At 36.2% G+C, this 21,180-nt stretch overlaps 3 protein-coding genes across 3 annotated transcripts; 1 reads left to right on the top strand and 2 right to left on the bottom strand.

The window, feature by feature from the left end:
- Positions 1–1,073: 1,073 nt before the first annotated feature.
- On the bottom strand, positions 1,074–3,987 carry LOC140150303 (GTPase IMAP family member 4-like). The gene is made up of 2 exons (XM_072172311.1): positions 3,948–3,987; positions 1,074–2,080 (listed from the first exon to the last, which is right to left on the bottom strand). The coding sequence occupies exons 1-2, from the start codon at positions 3,985–3,987 to the stop codon at positions 1,074–1,076; spliced, it is 1,047 nt and encodes a 348-aa protein (XP_072028412.1).
- A 3,872-nt stretch (positions 3,988–7,859) lies between these two features.
- Positions 7,860–12,773, top strand: LOC140151162 (uncharacterized). The gene is made up of 2 exons (XM_072173382.1): positions 7,860–8,028; positions 11,935–12,773. The coding sequence occupies exons 1-2, from the start codon at positions 7,890–7,892 to the stop codon at positions 12,732–12,734; spliced, it is 939 nt and encodes a 312-aa protein (XP_072029483.1). The 5' UTR covers positions 7,860–7,889; the 3' UTR covers positions 12,735–12,773.
- Positions 12,774–13,911: 1,138 nt separating this feature from the next.
- Positions 13,912–20,162, bottom strand: LOC140151161 (uncharacterized). Its single transcript, XM_072173381.1, has 3 exons — positions 19,774–20,162; positions 16,446–17,583; positions 13,912–14,723 (listed from the first exon to the last, which is right to left on the bottom strand). The coding sequence occupies exons 1-2, from the start codon at positions 20,024–20,026 to the stop codon at positions 16,922–16,924; spliced, it is 915 nt and encodes a 304-aa protein (XP_072029482.1). The 5' UTR covers positions 20,027–20,162; the 3' UTR covers positions 13,912–14,723; positions 16,446–16,921.
- Positions 20,163–21,180: the final 1,018 nt, after the last annotated feature.

The raw sequence follows: 21,180 nt of genomic DNA, 5'->3' as shown, positions 1-21,180 counted from the left end.
AATCTTAGAAATATGTTTGAACACTTTAAAGGCCTTATTGCAAATGGTCTCCCTTCTGCCCCCGTACATCACCCGATACACGGGTCGTATGGGTCATACGGGTCGTATGGGCACGGTAAATGCCGTGCTGGGATGGATACTCTGTATTACAGCATACGTATGGGCATGGTGTACCCAGTTGTCGTCAAAATATCATGTAATTTAGTACAGTAATGGCGCCCTCTGTTGGTTAAAATTCACTTTAGTACGTATTTTCAACGTAGTAAATCAATATTTGAGGTAATATGCGACAACATAGAATATACTAAAAAACAGAATATTGGTATGTTAAAAATCAAAATGAGGTATGGTCTGGCTGGGGGTGGCTCCGAGACAATATTGCTCAAAGAAAATATTGTTCAAGGTTGCGCTGCATGCTAACAAAGAAACAATATTGCTCCAAAAACAATAGCAAACAAGCTTAAACTATAAATTAGCCCCCGATAGAGGGCAGAGCCTGAAGAATGAGGGAAATTAGGGGTTAAAGAGTAATAGAAATTAAAAGTTTGTCTGTAAGTATGAGTATGGGTGACGGGCTGTCGTATAAGTGTACTTCGTATACTTCCGGTAAATGTCAACAAGCCGTTTCCTGGGAAAAGCAGTGGACCAAGACACTTGTGTTCAAGCCGTCAGCCCAGAGGGCGAAAGCTAAAGTAGTGAGTTACTTTTTCATTGGATTTGCCTAGCAAAATGTTTGAATTATACAAAGATTTTTGTCTTTGCTGTTTATGGTCCAGCTCATTTTTCACACGATTTAAATAACTGGGCTTAACTTTTGAACTCGAGTGATAAAAGAACCAACTAAAATACTTATAGTAGAATATACATCACTTTAATATTTAAATGTATAAAACATTTACGCAATTCCTTTTTATAACTCGATTGTAATTTTTTACAGCCTGTACAGATTCCGGTACAATACTTTTGCACTTAATTTTCTAATCTGCATGATCTATGCCTATATCATGCCTCACTATAATAAGGACGACCGCGTCAGCAAGTATAGAAAATAACTTTCCTATGTCATGTCAATGCTATGTTTCAATAATATCTTGCAGGCGCCCTCCAGCTATGCTCTTTAACCCGGAAGTGAACCACTCTTGTTGGACTGACACTTTATTCGTTTCAATGCTATGGCGTAAATTGTCTCTTATTTCTTCAACTTTGTTGTCACACTCTTCCTGTATTTGGTTGATCTTTCCATCATTTACCACTCTGAGTTGTAAGAACTCTAAAGTTTCTTTATCTATCTGAGGCTTCACAAGCTTTGCACTCTTCTTTAATGTTTCAATAAGACCTCGCTTTATTTCAACTTCTTCTCGCAACTTAGCAACATCTTTGCTGCTTTGCATTAGGATAGGGTCTACTTCGTATTTTACTTTTGCGACCAGGGCTTTCTCGGTAGTTTCGAACACACGAGATGTGTAACATAAGCCACGGTTGGCCTCAATGAGATCATCTACCTTCTGTATAAGCTCTTCAACTTGTTCTTCCCGTCGCTTTCCTTTTGCTCTGTTGTTGAATGCTACGTATCGGCAACCAACACTGCTAATGAGGCGGGCTAGGGGAACAGGGACGTGATTCATGTAATCTTCAATCGTATTTCCATCTGCTTCCAGGTTATCTCTATTGGTAAACACTACAATAGTGTGTGTATCGGAGTGGTTGCCTAACATATCCTTTACATGCTCGTATGCTTTCTTATGTTCTTCTGTATATCGTTCTTGCATTGATACAACGTAAATAATAGCATGTGGCCCGGGAGAAGTGATCCCAAGAAATTTTAAAATTTCCTTTTTGGTCGACTTATCTGAACCACCGGTGCCAAAGATACCTGGAGTATCTACAACCATAAGTTGACGCCCATCGATTAAACACTTTTCAGTTGTACATTCCTGCGTCAGTGCTTCTGCATAGGCTGCCGTCGCGAATGCTTTTCGCCCAAGAATTGTGTTGCCTGTTGAACTCTTACCCTCTCCAGTTTTACCAATTAAAACTAGCCGATAGTTTTTCACAACTTTCGTTCCTCTTTTTGATTTCACTGTATATTAAAGAGAGAATAAAATACATAAGCAATATTAGTACCATATTGGTGTGCAGAAGTAAAATACAACATGTCTATGTCCATGTCCATGCCAAATATTGAAGGACCCAATCTTTTGACCCAATCTTCAAATCTTCAAATCCTATGATCCGAACGTAGCGAGCAGAAAATCTAGCATTATTTGAAAATGTTCGTACTTCTACGCATTTTTAGGTGTAGGTGTCCTTTTGAAAAGATGCCCTATAGACAGTGGCGTAACCAGTGGGGTGACCGGGGGGCAAGCTGCCCCCGGCACAAAAACTGGGAAGAAGAGCAAAAAAGTGGGAAGGGGAAAAGGGGGGAAAGAAGAGAAAAAGAGGGAAGAAAAAGGGAAAAGAAGAAAAGAAGGAAGAAAAAAAAAGGAAGGGAGAAGAGATAAGGGGAAGGGGAAGAGAAGAGGGAAGAAGATCTATAGGGTTCTACTACTTTCATTGTGAAATTTGTTCTCTGAAACACTGATTTTTTAGCTTCTAATATGCCAAAAACCAGGAGCTTCAGGGGGCTCCGCCCCTTGACCCCCGCCGGAGCTTTGCCCCTGGACCCCACCAGGGGCCCTAAGGCGGCCCCTGGACCCCACCAGTTTAATGCTTCGCGGCAAGCCGCTCACACATAAATACTACGATTTTTTTCAGAAATTGGGAAATTTTACAATCTTGCCCCCCCCCCCGGAAGGTCAGGTCTGGTTACGCCCCTGCCTATAGATTTGTATAAAAATTCACATGCCTTCCTTCGAGCTGCCAAAAATTGTCTTTCCCCTCCTATACAAGGCCCATCATTGTTGTACAACCCCTAATCCATGTACATGTAGTTATTACGGTTCGCAGTAGCGGTGGCGGTGACCCGGGAAGCGGTAGTAGTGAACATACGGTATTATTGAGCAATAACTTAGCAATACTCCATAGCTTGCTCCTATAGAGAATTGCTAAACACTGTGGTTAAAAGCGGGAAACAAGTTTAGGTAAATGTACTCAAATACCCAAATGTATCTAAAATCTTAAGTCCTTTGTATGGTCAGCAGCTTACGTCAAAGGTCATAATGATGTCAAAAGTGTAAGTTGCTTCTATCATGCTGTAATATGACTCAAACGGTTCCTTTTATCATAAAGAACAAAACAGTTGAATTGTCATATTTCTGTAGGATGTATAATACAGGGATTGTGACGACAAATAGACAACAATAACTATATCTCGTCGGCTGCATTCCATAGAGCGTGTAGTGATTTTTGGTCGTTTATTTATTTATTTTTTAATTGGCACATGTGTTTTTAAGGACGTTCTCTTTCATTTTGTTAAGTCTCAACGGTCAAAATTAGCTAATTAATTAATAATTCATTAATTAAATTTGGCGTATCGTTACAAAGTGAAATTGTGCGTTTTCCATAGTGGCGTAACGACCATTCGCCACTTTTTATACATATTTTTAATAGTAAACAAACTAAGAAATATCAGCATGAAAAAGCCAATGAAAATTAACGCCATAGGAATTACACGGCGACCAAGTTGGCGTAAAGTTGGCGTAAGGGTATTGCGTTTTGCGTGTTTTCCATAGTGCCGTATAGTTGTGTACTTATTGTTTTCAATTTACCAGTATTTATTTCTTTTGAAAGTTATATAAAGATAAAATATATTTAGTAAGGCCTAGTTTACTACAGAAATTTCACATCAATTACAAAATATAATGAATTTACACAACTCGATTTTTTTTAAACTGGCATTTTTTAAAACCCGATTTTCTCGTTTGTCCACGGTGCCCCGCTATACACCACTATGGGATACAGTCGACGATTTAGGATTATGATAACTTTAACATAAATAGGCTACTTACATGGAACAAGTGTTTCAGAAGGCGAATGCGACCGATCCATTTTAAAAACCTTTCCGAGTGGGAGAGAGTAGCGTGCTCACAGTATGTTTACAGCTAATCAACTTATTTTTGCATGAACGTGCACGTTATCAAATTGATTTCAGACAGATATGGGTTAAACTTTGATCACATCGGTACAACCAACACATAAAAGAATTATTACTATGACAACAATACGTTTGTGTGATGCGATAAAACAGTTCAAAGAATCTTCTGGCACAAAGTGTGCATTAACATCGTAGTATTAGGTCTCGACCAAAGTTATGGCTAAAAACGGACTTTGACCGGATATATTGTGTAGGGTCTGTACATGGCCCAACATCCACTTTTCCTGAATTTAGTGTTATTTTGTCAATGTGATCGGATGTCCTATGTCGCCTGCTGGGTCTTGTGTTTTCCTGCAGCACGCATTTTTTGCTCGAAATTTTCACGCCTCCCAAGTCATTATGCACGCGATTCTCATCTCAGCGGAAGGGAAACTATTTTTAAATTAGTTAAATTACCATAGTTTTTTTATATTGTTTTTCAAAAAGTAGTCAGGAATACGGTTTTTTTATGTTACTACATTGCATTTCTATGAAGAGTTTAAGGAATATTGTGCATATTTTTTCCATAGAAGTCTGAAGTAAAATGTTCGGAAAAGTATTTATTTGTAATTAATTTCGTTTAAAATCTGATTGATACCCCCCCATTGTTTTATTTAAGATTTGTTATCAAAACACATAAAAATACCAAATATTTGAAAATTCTATCAATATATTCTATCACGTCTGAGCCCCCTTAGGGAACAAACCAAAAGATCGATGACGTCCTGTAAACGTAACTGGTTTCGCTTCTCAGCCGACCCCCTCCCTCCCTGCCAGAAACGTAATAATAAAATGTTGAAAATTTTGACATAATAATAATAATGACACATTTTTTCAGACCGATGTTTTTGTACAAACGTAATCGAGTATTTTTACCCCCTCCCCCCTAAACGAAACCAGTTACGTTTATAGGACGTCATCGATCTTTTGGTTTGTTCCCTTAATAAAAATCACATATAAAATAAACCATGTTGCCATTACTCTTTGTAATGATAAATTTGATTGGGACAGTCTGTATTTAAATATTTGATCATATTGCAATGGCACATAAAATACAGGGTGTCCCAAAAATACAGAACCCTTATTGCGCCCTCTATTTTTCCTATTTAGGAAGTGTCCGGCAATCACAACATTAGGTCTTATATGTTAGAAAAATAATTATCAAGCACGAATCACATGGTTTTATTTCAATCAAACTCATATTAACCATAAAAACTAATAGAAACAGCCGTCTCTCAACACGCGATATTCAAAATTCCCGCGCCGAAATGTTCTAGAGCAGTGACGTCATGGTTATTTGTGCTCATTTGTCGACAGGCTTCATTGAACTATGTGGACGTCACTGCTCTAGACAATTTCGGCGCGGGAATTTTGAATATCGCGTGTTGAGAGATGGCTGTTTTATTCGTTTTATGATTAATATGAGTTTGTTTGAAATAAAACCATGTGATTCGTGCTTGATAATTATTTTTCTAACATATAAGGCTTAATGTTGTGATTACCGGACACTTCCTTTAATCAAATACATTTTGGTATGTAAAGAAACCGTTATTCGTTAACGTTAATAAACCAAAAGAAATATTTCAATCGGCTCACAACTTTTGAAGATATGCTCTTTTTAAAAAAAAAACGTTTTTCACTCTGTCCACGGAGGAGGGTTGGCTACTTCAAAAATTGAAAAAGAGTACACGTACCAAATATGAATATCAAGCATTCCTCAATGATAACTTTATAAAATAACGAACTTTATTTAAGGAATGGGCTTTACCGGTGGGCCTATGGGCTATGGTTTGTGTTAAGTGTCATTAACTTTTCGGCAAAATGGATGTGGGATGGGACTTCTCTTGCTTATTCTTTTCTTGGTTATTTATGCCTTTTTGTTTTATTATGTTCTTACTTTCTTACTTTGTTGTTTCTTGCTTTCTTTTTTATTTACAGCATTTCATGTTCTCTTTTATGAGATAAAGGGTAGCCTGAAAAGGGCTGTTTGGTATGTCCTTGGCTCTTCTGAGGTGAATTTACTGTGCTGCTTTGCCCTCTACCTGGTTGCCTCCTTGACGAATACAGGTTTCAGCCCTGGTCCTCATTGCATCGATTGCATTGCGTACCCTCGTTTTGCGCCGTATACTTGCGAATTCAGCAGTAATACGGTTGCGAAGATGTTGGAGGCTAGTGAACTTCGCTCATAGTGAATGCGTTCCAAAGCCTAATGCTATTATCTATCCATGTCATTAACCGTGTGTTTCGTTTTAATCTTTGATGTAGCCAAACCTCACTCGTAGACAGAGTTAAAAAACTGGTACATTTCTTAAACAGGTTATATCTTTATTAAAGCTAACAATTTAAGGTTTCTTTACATACCAAAATACATCTGATCAACTTTTCAGAAATAGGAGGGAAAAAGGGCGCGATGAGGGTTCTGTTTTTATTGGGACACCCTGTAATATATGATGATTCTTTTAATGTGCAATTTTGTAATAATGTATTTTACACTGTAAAGTATGCTGAGGCTTGTGGATCATGTCTATGTGTTGTGCCTATGAGTAGCGCATTATAAATCACAGCGCCATATTTTTTCTTTATTTTTATGCCTACGGGCTACGAATAGATTTCTGATAAAACTGCAACTGAAACTAATCAGTAAATGCGAAAGGTTATAGTATATACGCCAGTTATAGAAACTCATTGGATGAATATAGAAAGCGTATTAGTATACTACCTACGAGTATAATTATGGTGCACCTTTAAATATGCCGTTGAAACTACATAGACATGATAGACCAAAGGTCAAATGGGCAAATCAAAATAAAGTATTATTAAATATTACATCAACGCCTTCTCTTTGTCGCCGTGCAAAAGAGCTCAAAAACTTTACATTGTCAACATTCTCTCGCCATTATTGCTGTACTAGGTAAGACTAAAGAAGTTATGGTTTCTCTCGCCATTATTGCTGTACTAGGTAAGACTAAAGAAGTTATGGTAAAATAATATAACTTAAATCAGATCATGGTGTTTTACTTTATTTAGATAATTATTTACTCTACAAACCGGAAAAACAATTAATTAAATTCACCACGGTACATGTAATAGCTCAGCGTTACAAAGCAATATGCTTTAAATTATAGCGATAAAAATAGAAACCTGACACGTATATTGGCCTAGATTTTATTTTTGTTTCCTTATTCTCCCCCTTTAAGGTATTATGAATAGGCCACAGGAAGATGTTGGAAAGACATTGATTGTGCCTGGAAGAAACGGTGATGGTAAATAATATTAGGTCGATATTTGTTCGATCGTGTTTTACGCCATGTTCGACTAACAAATCCATTCTAGCATCGAAATACAAACTATACTCACGACATTCTGGGATATACAGAAATAAGTGTTTATACTCCAGGATTATTCAACACAGAAGTACCAAGTAATCATGTTGAAACAGAACTTGCAACAATCTTCGAAATAGCACTGGTGTGATTCATTTATTCTGGATGATTTACGCAAGAACTGCATAATACGGTTAACTATTTTGGAGAGATATTTGGAATAAAGTCATAAAGCATACCATATAATAGTATTCGCTGGTTTGGATGTGGACACGTTTGACAATTATTTGCAACAATTGTCAATGGATAAAGTTATGGCCAGAGCAAAAGATATGTCTTGACAAGTACCGAAGAAAAACAGCAGCAAGATTACGTCTTCTTGCAGAAACATCACAATTAAAGGACAATAATAGGAAGGAATCACGTGAAGCCGACACCCCCCCCCCCGGCCGGCCAACCCGCGCCTTTTTGATGAGGAGCAAACCCCTAAAGAAATGTCGGCTTTAGAAGTACACGAGGATCCGTCAAATGAACAAACTCAACACAGTTATACAACCCCTGAACATTCACCAGCACAAGGAGTCAATTTACCCACTCTAAGCACTCCGTCAAGGCGGTATGCTAAGAAAGAAGGTAATAGTTTTCATTTTATACGCCTCACTTAAATATTCAGTCCAGGGGCGTAACGAGATCATCAGGGACCATAGACATGATAGACAAGGAGCAGTACGGACCCTTTTAACCAGGGCGTGATTTACCTTATGGGGGCCCTGATGGGCGAGGCCAAAATTTGGAGGCCCGAACTCACGTGCCGAGGAAGGCATGTGCATTCAAGTCAGTGGTCAAGTTTTGGTTTACGTATAATATAGAGGGGGACTAACATTTTTTGTTCGATGTTGAGGACATTTGCGCGCAAAGCACGCGAACAAATTAAATTTCAGACTATTTTAGCCCCAGATCAACATGATTTTTGCTTTTGAATGCGCGCAAAGCGGGGAAAATTTCAAAATGTTGCCCTATATTGGCTAAAAACATGCTGTTATTAGGGTTAAAAGAAAGACGCATAGGACAATTTGGGGGCCCTTGACCCGAGCCCATCTGACCCAATGGGACATCTGGTCCTGCTCTCCATTATCAGCCCTTATTTAATTTTCGCTTTTGTGCTCGGGGCCCTTGAACTCTCGGGGCCCATGGACTACGTCCACCCTTCCTGTCGGGCCAATGTCTTACCACGCCGTTGTGAAAGGGTTGCGCTCTAGTACTGATGAAAATTCGTGCTTGGTTCCCCAGATACAAGAGAAAAGTCTGAGACTTTTGTAACACATATCGAGGGCTTAGAGCAAGAACTAGCTACCCAGCAAACACAAAACGTTTTCGACATCATTCGCAAAAGGTTATAAAAGGTTGTCAGAAAACGTTTAAATGTCGGGTTATATAAAGGGTATATTAAGGGTATAAAACGTTTTCATAACATTGAAAAACATTTTTTGATAATCTACTGCCCAGCACACACAAAATGTTTTACAGAAAATGTTTAAATGTCGGGTTATGTAAAGGGTATAAAAACGTTTTAATAACATTCCAAACACATTTTGAAAACTTGACACCAAACATTCTAAACAGAATGTTATTTTGGGGTTGAAAAAATATTTTGAGAAAAATGTTTGCCCAAAATATTTGCAATAACGTTTTAAAAACATTTTCATGACCTTTGTATAACCCGACATTTAAATGTTATTAAAACATTTTGAACAAAACATTTTAAGAACATTTCTGTGTTTGCTGGGTGCACATATTTTAACATAATGTTATTTAAGTGTTGACAAAATATTTGGCAAAAAATGTTTGCAAAAATAGTTTACAATACCATTTCGAAAACATTTTAAAAATATTGTTGTAGTGTGTTTTCATACAAAACGTTATAAAACGTTTTCATGACCTTTATATAACCCGACATTTTAATGTTATTAAAGTTATTAAAACGTTTTTACCTAAACCAAAAGCCAAAATATAACTTATTTAAAACGTTTTAAAAACGTTTTTGTGTTTACTAGGTATGTCCACAATTACATGTTACTCATTTCGGCAACAAATGGATGGTTAATTCTGCCCTCCATAATAAAATGCAAATGACTTTGGGTATATGCATGGTCACTTAAACAGTTAGCATGGTTAGTTAGACGCAAGTGACCATGTTCATACCCCCAAAGTCACTTACATTATATTATAGATGGCAGAATTACCCGTCCATATTTTGCCGAAATGAGTAACATGTAATTGTGGACATAGCTAGTTCTGTTCTTGCTCTAAGCCCTCGATATATTTCTCAGTCGGCAACCTGAACGTTGGACGATTTAGGGCAGCAGCTTAAACAGATGCGCTGTGTGTTCCGTTCTCAGAAACAACTTGCCACTCAAATAATTTCATTTGCTCGTCACGTCGAACTATACTTTAACTGCCCTTAGCTTTAACACATTTATTTATAATGTGTGAGATAAGCAATTTATGTAATCCCCTAGCACTTTTAATGTGTTAACTCAGACTTACTTACTCAGCTCTTTTACTCTTAAACAAGAAATGTCTTTAAAAAGACAACGCCATGGATGCAGATCATGTTTCATAATTTTACATTGCAAGTACTTTGAATGCTAGTAAATTTGAATGTTTGGTACAACTAACCGGGTGCGAAATATTGGCATTTATTGGTAAATACCACCAATGACATACTAGGAAATACTCAAAATTTTCATGCTGAAAGCGGAATTGAAAAATGTGTGCTAAATAGGTCTACATATTTTAATTCATACCTGAACAAATGGCTTTAATTGAAATCACATCCTCTGAGTTTTACAACAATACAACAGTTATATATTCAGACAACCTTTAAGAATGTTTGCTGCTTAAGGGATTTTATATCAACCAAGTTTCATGACAATCCAACTATCTATTATCAGTAACGTTAACCTTGATGGTTTCTACAATCTGACAATCTATACTCAATTCACCTTGGATGACCTTGACCTGACATTCAACATTTTCCGCTTACTAACTCATCATGTCCATAACCCCCATAACAATCTGTCCTTTTACCTTTTCTGTGTTTTACCATTTACCAATATTTAGTCAATTACAGTTAAAATCCATTAAAAACATGGTATTTTATTTAAGATATATTTATTCACAATGTATAGTTTACTGGTAGTTACAATCTACCCCAATTACTGGTATTTACCCTCCCCTGACGACTAGTGTCACTCCCAACATCAATTATTGATGGTAGTAGTGGCACCTGCACTGTTTATACCCAGCTTGTTTCCTTGTTTGGTCAGATCAGGGAATGGTCACTCAGATTAATGCTCATTATTATTGTTGGATTAGTGGTCACACTTGTTACAGCTTATCAGTAGCCTGGATCAGCAGGAGTGCAATTGTATCCTTTTTCATAGAGCAATGATTGTTCAAAATGTTTAATGTCAAATGGTTCCTAAAAACCTTATTTGTGAACGGATTTCCATCATTGAAAAATCGTTGATACCCTGGATGGATACTGACTATATATTTAGAGAACTTTGCCTACTAGAAATTTCATTGAAACATAATGGGATAGGTGGAAAACAATTGGACAAGTATTAATTCAAAAGAAAATATCCTATTTTGGTCAAAATTTAACCAATTTGAATATGTTGGGTGTCAATCTGGACTGAAAATGAGCCATTCGCCAGATTTCGTTGATTACAGCAAATTTCATCCATAAACAAAAAACCTATTCAGCACATTTCATATCTACCTAAACTCTTGAACAACCTCATCCTTTTTTCTGAAAATAACCACATTTTGAAGGTTATCACAAGAAACTCATGCATGTGTAAAATGAAGCAATTCCCTATTGCTAACTTGGTAAAATGCACACTTGTAGCCCATTCTCGTACGTCATAGCACCCAGTTTTGGTTTGTTGTTTCAAAATATTGCAATTACACATTAGTTCTTTCAAATATAAAACGCTAAAACCCAAATCTAGAACAATCGAACATAGCTGATCATTATATTTATAAAGATATAGCAAACTTTCCATGATAGAGATTCGACCCAAGATAAATTACACCTAAATTGAGTGTCAATTCAGTATTATACCCGCATGGCGGGAAAAAAGCAAAAAGCAAGTGATTTGTAGTTTGCTACGCAAAGGCACAACGCCTAGACGTTAATCCACAAGCCTCAGCACACCTTACAGGTTGTCGCTGATCACTACGGCCACATATCATTCCATAAACTATTACACTATACCTAAGAGAAGCTCGGGGACTTTTCAGCTTAGGAGTGCAAACCATAGACATTCCACAATTGACCATCGAGGCCAGTATCAGCTCCCCAGTCTCGTACGGGTTACAACGAGACAATTAGCAGTTCCTTGTCCAGGGGAATTTCAATTTAACTCAATTTTCAATGAGAGCGTAAAGTCCCGAAAGCCTTGTTACATTTTGTTACAGTTATTTATAATAATAATAATTATTATTATTATTATAATTATTTCAATACAGAGGTAATTCAGCAGCTAAGAGTAGCTGTTGTTGGTCCTGATAGTGACTACTTCATGGACAAGCTGGTCGAGACGTTTCCAAAGTTCACTTCAGAAGACAAATCCTCATCTCGGGAAGACGACCCGTGTGCTTCATATTTAGGGAAGGTTCGCGGACAGCTGGTATTATTTGTTGATGTCGGTGGTCTTGAATCAGAATCCAACAGCATTCCAAGGCAATGTGTTATTCAGTCTCTACTTTCAAGAGTTACTGGCGGTCTTCACATGGTGATTCTGAATATTCGTGCAGGGACAAGTGAGGCGAATGTGAAAAAGTTGATAAACAGATTCACCTGCATGTTTGGTGAAGATGTGATGAAATATACACTAATTGCTTTTAGTGACTCGAGTTTACTCAGCCGATATAACAAAGATGTTATCACTTACAGCAGGAATCTTCCAGATGACATCAGGTGCTTGTTGCGAATCCCAATTGGGAAGGAAGCTGTATGGGCATTTGACAAGCAAGATTCTCGAGAAGCTTTTGCAATTGAGATCGAGCAGTTGACATTTATGGTTGATACACTGGCAAAGAATAGGCCAAAGAAGGAACGTTACTTCAAAGCAGACATGATACCGAACATAGATTATTTTCATGAAGATGGTGATGATGGTGGTGACAATGATGATTATGGGGATGATGATGACGATGATGATAATGATAATATTGGCGGTGATGGCGAGACAAGTCACAAGGGCACAATTGGCGAAATACTATCCAAACCACTCAGACGTGCCCGAGACATTTGTGTCATTGCTTAGCATGATTAGTGGTATACCGTAGTTTGGTAGTAAAAGGCATATGCCGCATTTATAAAAGTTATGTATATTTATATATATATAGTATATGTATATTATAGGGGTAAGGAATCCAGTTATTACGGAATGGAAAATTTAATAGAATACAAATTATTAAATTTAATAGAATACATAAGAAATTGAAAATTTAACAAACTTATAAAAACGGTCCTCACAAATTTGCTATTTTTTTTATACAATCCATACGAAATAGAAAATTAGATAAAAAACATAAGAACTTGAAACAATAACAAAGGGTGAAAACAATCCTCATTAATTTCATAATTTCCCAGCAAACACAAAAACGTTTTTGATAAGTTATATTCTGGCTTTTGGTTTAGGTTAAAACGCTTTAATAACATTAAAATGTCGGGTGGTCATTTAAACGTATTAAAACGTTTTGTATGATAACACACTACAACAATATATTAATGTTTTCAAAATGTTATTGTAAACTATTTTTGCAAACAAAAAAATATATATATTTTGTCAACACTTAAATAACATTATGTTAAAATATTTGCACCCAGCAAACACAGAAATGTTCTTCAAATGTTTTTTCCAAACGTTTTAGTAACATTTAAATGTCGGTTTATATAAAGGTCATGAAAACGTTTTTAAAACGTCAACCCCAAAATAACATTCTGTTTAGAAGTTTTCAAAAATGTTTTTGGAATGTTCAAACCTTTTATACCCGATATTTAAACCTTTTCTGTAAAACATTTTGAGCAGTAGATATCAAAAATGTTTTTAATGTTATGAAAACTTTTTATACCCTTAATGTACCCTTTGTATAACCCGACATTTAAACGTTTTCTGACAACCTTTTATAACCTTTTGCGAATGATGTCGAAAACGTTTTGTGTTTATTGGGTTTGTAATACAATACATAAGAAATGGAACATTTTATATAATGCATAAGAAATAGAAAATTTAGCAAAGTGATGAAACCGATCCTCACAAAATTCAGATTTAATAGAAATTTAATTCTATTAAGTACATATTATTAGATTGATAAAGTTTACTTCGAGGACTGTTAAATATCAAAAATGTCAATTTTTAATAATTTGCCATACAAATTTTATTATATAGAATGTTAAAAAAAAGCAAATTATTTGATATCAGAAGAACATTACTCGTGTTCAAAATGCAGAATGTGATTTTGTGTGTCTGATGTGCTCTTGGATCTCATTAAAATACTGTGCAAACGTTCCAATCCGATTCCTTTTAAGGAAAGTTCAAAATACTTCGTGCTCTTGTCCATCTGTTCTGTTTCTGTTCCTCCATTTCCATTCTAAACTTGCAATTTGTTTGCATACATTGCATCATAATAGTCCATGCATATCAGAGCAGTGAAGAACATCATCTGAAAGGTCATCTTGCTCAGGTAATTGTGTAGGTTTTCCTAAACATGTACTTGCAAAAGTTTCTATGTGGAAATTTGCCATGTTTTGAAGTATAATTTGTTCTTTGGCTATCATCCATTGTTGGTCCATACATTCTCTGCCTTGTTTCCACTGAAGTAATTCATCGCTATAAGGAATACCTACTTCATGACGATACGCTTTCAATACACGACCGGGTCCACCAATAAGTCATCTGTGTCAATAATCACCGAGTCTGGTTCATAATGTTCTTTCACATGTTGGTAAAAGATCGTACTGTTCCTTGAATAACATCCCTGATGGCAGTAAAATTCTGGCAGCTCAGTTATTTTCATCAGTTTCGGTTCGTTTTTTATTCCACGATTTATAATCCCTTCCATGATTCGAAAACTGTATAGTGATGACGGATCAGAAACGTATGACGAAACCGCCTGAGATGTATTCGTACATTCGCTCTAATATCCCAGAGCGAAATCTTTGCAAAAGGTGATATTCTTATTGTCCGGTGGCACGTTTTCTAGTTGATCTTTAAGCCAAGAATAAGACTTGGCTGCAGCCCAGTAACCATCTGGATATAAAAATGAGTAACATAAGGTATTAAAATAATGAGTTAATTTCGTGTCTGACATGCAAGGAACGCCATATAAAATGTTCCCTTTTTACTGGTACGCTTTAAGTTGTACCCAGGAAGTTTGTACAAGAATTGGGCTATTCCATTTAAAATCCACACTACCCCTGTGGAAGATTTTGGAACTATCTTCAAAGGGAGTATGAATTTCAAATGGAATGAACATATTGACAGCTCCATTTGAAACTCACCATCCCTCAGTTGAAGATTCAGGTTGAATCTATCTTAGAGGGTGTATGAAATTTAAATGGAACTGACTTATATGTTCATTCCCGGGGTTCATTCCATTTGATATTCATACTCCCCCTCATAGCCCATTCATACACTATAATTCGCTGATTAAAGAATATTTAAACATAAGCTTAAAAACTTTAAACTTGGCACTGTTTAAAGGATTAAGCAATAGCTGTTCAAACCTTTAAGTCAAACCTGATTATAAGCTTTAAACCACAACTAGTTTAACCCTTAACGTGGCTGTGTACTCTAGACATTGTTTCTTTCGCGAAATTGAGCTTTTTTGAAATGTATTTACTTTGTTATGTTTTTTATAAATACAAGGAAAGAAAATCCAGATTTGTTAACTCCAACTGCTCTATTTTATGGATTTTATTTCACTATTTCACTCGTTTCCGCAATTTAAAAGGAAATAAAATCTTTGTTGAACCATCGGGGTACACGCGCGCAACAACGCATCGCGTTTTGTAGTCTCGCAATTTGTTAACGCACAGATATGCTACGCATACGCAACGCTTATCTGCATGCGCGGCGCATCTTATGGAAGCACCGCGGAAGCACTGATTTCACAAAAACCTAGCGGTCAAATGGCTCCGTTTTAGCTGATAAATGTGATTTTTTTTCAAGTTCTTTCCCCCGATTTAAACATCAAGATATGAATAGATTTCGCCCAAACTTCTCAAGGGGCTGTGGATTTACCCGATGTTTGCGTAATGTAAGGTAGAAAAACGAGAACTGCCGCATTCTCCTGTGACCTTCGATCAAAGTGCAAAATGTGACCACTTTAAACTTCAACGGCTTTTATTTCAATGTTCATTTTCTCGGTTAGGTACACGATAACTCAATAAATACAGCATCTATAGGTAAGCATTTATGCTTATCATAAAAAGCATGATCGACTTAAGAAACGGTTTTCTCATTTTTTTTATATTTTGGTCTATTTCCGATATCTCTCACTGATGACGTCATGAGATTAACAGAATGACGTCATAGGATGTTACGATGTAGCGTAGTTTTTTCGTCTGTTTGGTTTTGTTTGTCTGCTATCTCCACAGTGATTTTTTTTTCACTTCCAGTGTACTTTGTACTGTTTTTCTGACACTTTTGTGGGCTCTGGAATTGTCCATTTTTGGCCATCGAACTTTGCCTATTTTTGTGCCTACACTGATTCTTTGGTTTATCGTGTTTGTTTATATGCACAGTGATTTTCATCACTTGTTCTAGTGCACTTTTGTATTCCCATTGATCCTAGTTATGTTTGCCGGTTTAGCACTTCTATGGGCCTTTGAACTTGTAATTTTTGGCTATCGAACTTTGCCTACTTCTTATGCCTACTTTTGCTGTTTTGTCCCCCCCAATTGTCTATTCTGTATTTTACTTGTTTCCCTACGTCAAGTTGATATATAAATGTATGGTATATAAACTTACGTGACTTTGAAGTGTAGAGAGCTCCGAAATCTAGCTAAATCGGGTGGTGTGAAATTCGGCTGTGTGACGCCCTTCTGCGTAGTAGAATTATATTCAAATAATATTGAATTCTAACAGATAAATATCAGCATTTTAAATGCTTAAAAAACAGATGTTAATTAACAAAGATAAATAATCGAGAATACAAATGACAATTAATAAGCATCAATCTGCACTAATCAGATATAATACTTATGATTTGGATCCAGGCATGAATAATTGATTTTATAAGTAGGTTAAGAAATCCCAATTGACTACGACTGTGGGGCAGTAAATGCACTAATGACTCCAATTGGTAAGTCTGATTACTGATTGACATATCACGTGTCTAGGAAATCACATGGGCCAACATTTTAAGATTCAAGGCTGGTTTACATTAACTATGTTAATCGGCCAAGCTCATGTTAATCGGCCAAGCTCAAGTTTAGAAATCCCTTCTAAACTTGCAACCTGTTTGCATACATTGCTTCATAATATTCAATGCATACATCAGAGCAGTGACGAACATCATCTGAAAGTTCATCACGGTCAGGTACTTTCGTAGGTTTTCCAAAACATGTACTCCTAAAAGTTTCCGCGTGTGTATTGCCAAGATTTTGAGCAATGATCTGTTCCTTGGCTATCATCCATTGTTGATCCATGCATTCTCTGCCAGGTCTCCACTGAAGTAAGTCATCGGTGTAAGGTATACCTACTGCCTGACAATAAGCTTTCAATACACGACCGGGGTCCGCCAATAAGTCATCAGTGTCAATAATTACGGGATTTGGTTCATAATGCTCTTTCACGTGTTGGTAAAGCTCGTACTGTTCTTTGAAGAAGAGCCCTTGTGGCAGAAAAAATTCTGGCTGCTCAGAAATTTTCATTCGCTTCAATTCATCTTCGATTCCACGATTGATCATTTTCTCCCATGATTCGAGTACTTTAAACGGGTGACGAATCAGAAACGTATGACGGAAACTGTCTGGTATGTATTCATACATTCCTTCTAATCCCGCACTGATATCTTTGCAGAACACAATCTTCTTGTTGTCGGGTGGTATACACTTTAGTTGATTTTTAATCCAAGAATAAGATTTGTCACCAGCGAAGTAGCCTCCTAGAAGGAAAGTATATACAATATAATCGGTGAAAATTTGATTAAAACTACCACATTAAAATATCAAAGCAGTGATGTGGGTTGAAAAACACTGCCTAGTATAATGAAGGCGGTGAGCACGGGCAATCCAATTTAGCTGGGACAAATATACCTATAGTCCGTATACCGTCCTCGAGTCAGTAAAGTCAAATCAAATTTTGAGATTTTCTCAAAAACTGTTAAGGGGTGGGGTATGAACGTTTGGACAGTATTTCTTTTGGGACATTAGAGCACATCATACATATCGAATTGCATTCTGAATACGAAGAATGTCCTTCTGATATCAAATAATTTTGATTTTTGAAATTCGCAATGTAATACACATTTTATGGCAAATGATTAAAAATTGATATTTTTGATATTTAACAGTACTCGAAGTAAACTTTATAAATCTGATGATTTATATTTAAAGTGTATGTAGGTGGGATGAAAAACCGACGATCAATTGAAAATTTTGACCTTTCGTTTTGAAGATACAGATTTTTTTCCTCAAAACACCAAAAAAATAGGTCTTTTGGGAAAAAAATCCATATCTTCAATATGAAAGGTCAAAATTTTCAATTGATCGTCGGCTTTTCCTCCCAGCTACATACACTTTAAAATATGTCATTAGATTTATAAAATTTACTTCGAGGACTGTTATATATCGAAAATGTGAAAAATATCAAATTTTAATAATTTGTCATAAAATTTGTATTACATCGTGAATTTCAAAAATGAAAATTATTTGATATCAGAAAGACATTCTTCGTATTCAGAATGCAATTCGATATGTCTGATGTGCTCCCATGTCCCACAAAAAATACTGTCGAAACGCTCATTCCAGATCCCTTAATGTGTCCAGGAATCTGTTATGCTCGCTGGATTCCTTGCATCATTTCATTTCTTTCTCATTATTACATTTAGAGATGAATAAAAAGCAATATCTAAATTACTGACTCGAGAAAGGTATACAGACTATCCGCCCGCTACTTATTTTGAGAGGATGTACATGCATGACATGGTATATCATCTATATGCGATGCAACATGTCTTCGTTGTTGAATCTTAAATCTTTTCTCATTCTATTTCCAATAATGCTTTAAAATTTCTAACAAATATCTGATGACGTAAAATCGATAATATATTTCCACCAGACATTCGACATAACATATAATTGATTTTCTGTGAACACACATTCGTAGGAAGAAAAATATGCATTGAAACAGGTTGAATTTACGAATACTGGTTGAACGAATATTCTACTTAGAATATTCGGACTTAGTATGGCCCTAATAATGGATCCAACCTATGGCAATTTATATATAGGCTAATCAGGCGATAATAATCATTCGGCCCATTGCCTTAAAAAGCGCAAAATCATTTGAGTTTCGCCCGCTATTTTGAAATGGCTATTGTTTACACATGTATGCCATTTGTCTGACTGACCAAAACAAACTTATAGAATATTCCAATTATTTGGGAATTTTGGACTAATGTATGTAAATTAATCTACAATTAATTAAAAGGAGTTAAGTTGCAAGAAGCGATAAATCACTTTCAGATCTCTCAGATATGCTAAAAATATATTGTCCTGTTTGTTTTTAAACAAACAGGACAATATATTTTTAGCATACTTGAGCAATTTGCATCTGCAGCAGTGCATTTGCAGCAGCATATCTTCGCAGCCGCAGACTGTGATTGCAGATTGACAGTGTGCTGCTCATGCTCATTACTGTAAGTCGCCATCTTGCTTGTTATGTTATTGGTCTCCCCAACAAATCTAGTTTATACATACGGTATAAATTATATTATATTATGAAATATCTAGTTATGAAACTCCAATTCAATCGTCGTGCCGCCACTGGTCAAATAAATGAAATTTTTATTAGTTGGACAACAGCATGTCTTCATAAAGTTCTTTCTTTCTTTCTTTCTTTCTTTCTTTCTTTCTTTCTTTCTTTCTTTCTTTCTTTCTTTCTTTCTTTCTTTCTTTCTTTCTTTCTTTCTTTCTTTCTTTCTTTCTTTCTTTCTTTCTTTCTTTCTTTCTTTCTTTCTTTCTTTCTTTCTTTCTTTCTTTCTTTCTTTCGTTCTTTCGTTCTTTTTTCGTTCTTTCTTGCACTTTCTTTCACATTATCTAGGAATGTAAGAATAGAGAATTGCGCACTTCACCTGATATTTCAGTAGCAAAAGTAGCTGTATCACCATGCTCTCCCTTAGCTCCCCATGCATCTTGCAGCATACCAACTACTCCTTGGCGATGTTTACCATGATTTGAAAACAAAAATGCCATCCAATATGGTTCATACCACGTCTGAGAATTTGGAACATTTGTCATACATTTGAGAAAACTTGTTGACACAGATCGTGGAACAGACCATAACATGATGCGGATAATATCTGAATTTTCTTGAGCCGTGGCCATTTTGATGCAATGGTTTTGTTGTATTCGGTCAAGTTCATACAGTTACCATGCTTACTCTTTACCTTGTACCATGGTAGCAACACGCGTGCTTGTACACAAATATGTACACGTACGGTTCCAGATAAACAATGGATAAGCTTACCAGGTCAACTTCCGGTATCATAGTCGCTATAAAGCTCTCATAGAAGAAACGCGATGTCTAATAATATCTATAATATGACGCTTTCAGAATTTTTGTATGCGTAAAAACCAACAGCAGCCGCTTTAATTGCGTGGCACTGGCAGTGAATCATACTGTCAGGCTCTGGTATGTGCTATAGCATATACTACACACTAAGCTACACTAGTGACTACACGCATACGTAATTAACCTCTGACATTTATATACCTGTGCCCTAATGAACATAATGCACTCCACATGCTCCACGCAGCACACCACGCTGACAAGTTTCTAGCAGTGTTGCTAGAATAAACAAAATAAATTAACGCTAACTTAAAGGAGGATTTCGTGATCCTAGAATCCTCTTTTTATGACATTTATAATTAAATATCCAATAAAAAGCTTATTTCCAAAATTTCAGTTGATTCCGATTTTGCGTTTGCGAGTTATGCATGATAATGTGTAATACACTGCTCCATAGACAATGGGTTGCAATTTCGTTCTGGTGCACCAGAACGAAATTCAAATTTGGCGATATTTTTGCTAAAGGAATTAATCTGCAAGAAATATTTGGTACATAAACATTATGTAGCCAGAGGTAGCCAGTGGTGTAAAAATCTCAACTTTTTTTGGGAAAGTGGGGGGACGAGGCTGTGGATCACGAAATGCCCCTTTAATGCACAGGCTAGGAAAGCCGGCCTGATTACCTTTTTACACTCGGCTATTTCTAAAATGCCAATAAATATTTTTTGTCTAAAAACTGTAACATCCTATGTATAAAGGTACTAAGTATATTTGAGCCCGGTATTTGAAGTATTTGAATACTACGTGTACATTATATATCGCGTCATAGGGCCTAATTGATCTGATTTAGAATAAATAAAGTAATTATTTTAATTTTATATAGCCTACACCATATTTGTTTAATTTATCGAAAATGAAAACTGAAAAATTCTGTAGGACTCCTCTAGATATTACTTCTTCGTTTTTATGG

Source organism: Amphiura filiformis, chromosome 4, assembly GCF_039555335.1.
Source record: "Amphiura filiformis chromosome 4, Afil_fr2py, whole genome shotgun sequence".
Classification (NCBI taxonomy): domain Eukaryota; kingdom Metazoa; phylum Echinodermata; class Ophiuroidea; order Amphilepidida; family Amphiuridae; genus Amphiura; species Amphiura filiformis.
This window is presented reverse-complemented; position numbering and strand designations above follow the sequence as displayed.